The 4,514-nt window shown below is 39.1% G+C and overlaps 1 protein-coding gene across 1 annotated transcript; it reads right to left on the bottom strand.

The window, feature by feature from the left end:
• Positions 1-299: 299 nt before the first annotated feature.
• LOC5566796 lies at positions 300-4,184 on the bottom strand. The gene is made up of 11 exons (XM_021846854.1): positions 4,096-4,184; positions 3,977-4,030; positions 3,720-3,921; positions 3,495-3,662; positions 2,815-2,909; positions 2,596-2,753; positions 2,355-2,538; positions 2,048-2,297; positions 1,734-1,984; positions 1,022-1,674; positions 300-963 (listed from the first exon to the last, which is right to left on the bottom strand). Exons 1-11 carry the CDS (start codon positions 4,142-4,144, stop codon positions 331-333), a joined length of 2,697 nt encoding a protein of 898 aa, XP_021702546.1. The 5' UTR covers positions 4,145-4,184; the 3' UTR covers positions 300-330.
• Positions 4,185-4,514: the final 330 nt, after the last annotated feature.

Below are 4,514 nucleotides of genomic sequence, written 5' to 3'. Positions count from 1 at the left end.
GAAGTCAAGGAAATTTCCTTTACGAAAAGATCCTGGACCGGCCGGGAATCGAATCCAGTCACCTTCAGCATAGCTTTGCTTTGTAGCCGCGAATTCTAACCACTCGGCTAAGGAAGAATCATCACTAGGACTAGAATTTAGATAGATTTAATAGTAGTTTTTGTGTACAAAGTGCTTGAACATTGTTTCGTGATGTTTATAGATTTGTGGCCTCATAAAAGGTTTCTTCAGCAAAAACAATCTATAGGATAAGATACAGGGGATCTCACAAGTTCTTTTTTTAAAACAAAATGTATAACTTCAATTTGTGGAAAAATGTATATTTTCTGCTCATTGCACTTTGAACGATCGTTTTATTTCCTCTTCAGCTATGTTGTCCACAATCCAGTCGAAAAACGCCACGATCCGAGAAAAGGTCATGTAATACCATTCCGTGCATTCTCTGGTATCCGTTGATAGACCAATTAGGTAGGGAATACCTTCAGCATCTTCCCACCGAAGCATACTGTGCGAGGGAAAGCATGTATATTCTCGATAAGGGTATTTGACACAAATATGCGAATCTCGCAGCTGATAAGCATGTGTCCTTTGACAGTCGGAATTGTACATGGTTAGTAGCTCGAGGTATTCGATATAGCTGCCACTATTATTGAATGGATGAAGCATTTCCACTATAAGTGGAGAATAAGTTTTGTTGCTCCACAAGCAAATTGGATGCAATCTTGGGCTCCAAGTCAGAGAGTGTTTAATTCGCAATATAGCGATATCGTTACTGTAATCTGTTGCGTTGTAGGCACTGTGCGGCACGATTTTTTGAACTTGAATGAAATTACCAACTCTTTCGAGCGGTTGAATAGATATAGATTTCGCAGAGTCTACGCAGCTAGCAGAAGTTAAAATCGTGCGGTCGGAAACTATAGCACCCATACAGATGTAGCGGCTTCCACTATCAAATATTCGAACCTGGAATAAAGATCGATGGTCATTGACTGATACTGAACAAATTATGAGGCTAATATACCATTGGTGCACCATTCTTCTCTGGTAGCAAAGCATGAACGAGTTTGGGGCATTTATTCAAACGAATGTGCTTGTTACTCCAGGCATCTTTATCGATATCATCGTGAGGACAACAGATTATTGAAGTTGAAGAGCAGAAAGATGCCTGTTTTGTGAGCTCAAATTGTTTCCACTTTCGCTGACATCGCGATATTGATGTGCACCTTCCCGGAACTTTGTAAGTATCAATACATGGATCTCCTTCACGGCGACCTGGGTCCAGGAACTGAACTGCATTTGCAGTAGTGCTTTTCGGAAGCAATACACGCTCCATCCATTTTAAATGGCTTCGAGGGTTCGTTACCACCAAATGCTCTCCGTATCCACAATCCCGTCCAATTTGTACCAAACCATCCAGCGGAGGATACTTGTTACCTTTTGTAGTTATTTCTCTATCTATAGTTAAAAATGTACTACTCATAATTTTTACAACTCTAGAATATGAGCTTCCAAGCTTTAGATCGCAAGCTCCTGGTACCAGAAATTGATCAGTCCCGGCACAGATAAGTTCACTAGTAATGCCGTTCGGAAACCTCGATTCAAAATCTCGGGGTATTATGCAACTTGTGTTGTCCTTTGGTTCTACGTAAACTATCAGAGGTATCAAGGATGGATCTAAAAGAGAGCTTTTTAGTGGCTTGAATAGATATGGTTATGTGTGTATAACAAGATACCTATACAATCTGGAAAATTGATACAGTTATAAATGTCTGTCCTTCCCATTCCAAAGACGCTATCTGGCGCAAATCTTGAGTAGTTGCCGTAATCTATGCAAGCTGGTCGAATGTATATGAAACTGAATAGTGTTTCCAAACGTAGAATGGCCATATTATAATAACCGTAACTGGGGTTGTATTGGGGATGCACATTTATTTTTGCGATATTTACAACACCTTGCGGGTGGGAAACAGACGATGCTGGAATCCTGAAATAAATACAAACATCGGCAATTGCTTATAGACTTTTGGAAGGTCACTTGTGTCATTACCCTTGATGATGGACGCAATCAGCTACTGTGAGAACTGTATTTTCATCAATGATTGTACCGTAGCAATTTTGAGGCCCTCCGGTAACGTTCCACATTAACTTAACGAGATAGGTAGGAGGTTCTGTCTTATAAATATGATCAGTATAACCAGATTGCTCCCACACATGTGTTTTGTTGATCGGAGTAGAGTAAATATCTTCACGATAATTTTGGAAACGTAATGCACAGAATGTAGCGTTGAAAACGTCATCTAAAATTTCATTACACTGCATTTTAGTTGAATTGGATTGCTTCATTGTTGGCTTACCCTGGACAGCAGCGCCGTTTTGGCGCATAGTTGAAACAATCCAGTCATGATACGGTGCTATTTTTGTGTATACTCCAGGATTTGATAATCCGCAAGGTAATCCAAATGAAGTTACTGCCACTACAAATGGTGTGAGGCTCCTATGATGTTGCAATTTGACTTGAAGTGGACCACCAGAATCACCCTATAGTTATGAAAATCGAAACACATACATAATTTACAGAACTTTTCCGTAACTTACTTCGCATGTGTCCATCTTTTCATCGACAGCACACAGATGGTTTTCGTGAAGTCCTGTTTTCAATCCTCGAACCAACTCACTGTAATAGAACGTTTCACATTTGGAATTTGCTATGGGTTTTAGCGAAACTTTCAACAGAGAAGGTGTGCGCTCCTCAACTAAAAGAGATCAGTGAAAATGTTGGACTTATTTTTTTCTGAAAACATGAGAAAAACATACATTGACCAGTGCTGCCCCATCCCGTGGCGACAAGCTCTTTAAAACGTATCTCATCATTGACCCAAAGGCAAGCTGGACAAACTGTATCGTGCAATCTGAAATTGGGATCAGAAAACTTGGTAGGCGTAAGCTCCAGATGGTAATCAAGGATGTTACAGATTATGTGTTGTATGGGAGGCACAGCCATTTTTTTTTAAATATTTTTGCGGATCTTCGGAATCCAAATTATGAATACGGGAAAATGAGTTACTGTTTCTGTTGACAAAAAATAATATATATCCTTATTTTGTTTCAATTATTCAGAAACTTTACCGTTTTCAGAACATTCTTCTTTTGAATCATCAAAATTAACTTGGATTTTATTTTAAGAAGCGCTCTAATACGATGTATAATGTAGTCAAATATGAACTCAGTAGCTTTAAAAAATATCCTGTTAAAGTGTATTAAAAGTGTTATGAATACAATCCGGGTCCCTGCTTTTCAGCATTTCACAGAGATGGACTGCTGTTTTACTTGATTGAATAGGAATATTTTTAAATCACACTCAATAGCAATTCGAATGTTTTTTTTTTTGTTAAATATAAGTTAGCTTATCCTGTTCAGCACAGAGTTCAATGTGTTGTGTTACTCCCATTTAGTTCAATCACCTGTGTTACTCCCATTCTGAGAATTCAACTCACCTAACAGAGCTTTCCAGTTTCAGCAGAGCAATGTCATGGTACTTCACACCGAACCGATGTAACGGGTGTCTGAATATCTGAATAATTTTATATTGCTGAGCGTATTCATCGTCATCATCGGTCTCCAAATTCAAATCGCCAAACCGCACAATATCAGGTCGTACATCTCTTAAATTGTTTGAACAAGATGAACATGATCGTAAACAAACCAATATATGTTTCTACCTATGATCTACAATGCAATGCGCCGCTGTAAGAACATAGTCCATCCAGATCAATGTTCCTCCGCAATGCCACAATACTTTTCCATCTGTTTGGGTCCACCCTATGGCTCCCATATGTGCGAACTCTTTAATGAGCGCCGGCTTCCCGTATGCAGGGGCAGCTGCCCCCGCTGCAATCAATTCATGAAAACGTGATCTACAATCTTGGAATATATTCTGTAGTAGTTTACGTCATCCATATCATCGGGATTTTGTTACCATCCAAAGAATTTCGTTCATTCGGTAGCATTCGATCCGCATCCCAATGTCGAGCTATAATAAAGAATGCAAAACAGTCTTCAGAAAATTTGAATACAGATAATTTTCGAAGAACTGACCTTCGCAAAGCACAACCACAGCAATTAACCACCTTAGTGCAACGAGCATGGTGAACGACTGTGAGTACTTTTGCTACCGAGAGATGCATTGCCCACAAAAATCAAAACAAAAAATCCCAAACAAAGTTTAACTGAGAACGATGATTTGATCTCTCTCGTGATCTCGCTTCTGCAAGACAACAGCTAGAACAGACTGGCTCAGCGAACTCCACGGGCTATCCCCTAGATTTATGCCTCAGAGATAGAAGAAAACTCTCTGAAAGTTTCAGATAATTTGCATATTCCATAAACTGGCGTATATTTTATGTTTGTATGGGGTTTTCGTTTCAAATATATTGAATCATGCGTAATATTAAATAATTCGTTTTGGAAATTTGTTTGCTTCGTTCAATGGACTTCGAATGTGTAGGTGTTCTGTG

The sequence above is a fragment of the Aedes aegypti genome, chromosome 2, assembly GCF_002204515.2.
Source record: "Aedes aegypti strain LVP_AGWG chromosome 2, AaegL5.0 Primary Assembly, whole genome shotgun sequence".
In the NCBI taxonomy this organism is placed as follows: Eukaryota; Metazoa; Arthropoda; class Insecta; order Diptera; family Culicidae; genus Aedes; species Aedes aegypti.
Note: the sequence above shows the minus strand (reverse complement) of the source record. Positions and strands in the feature narration are given on the sequence as shown.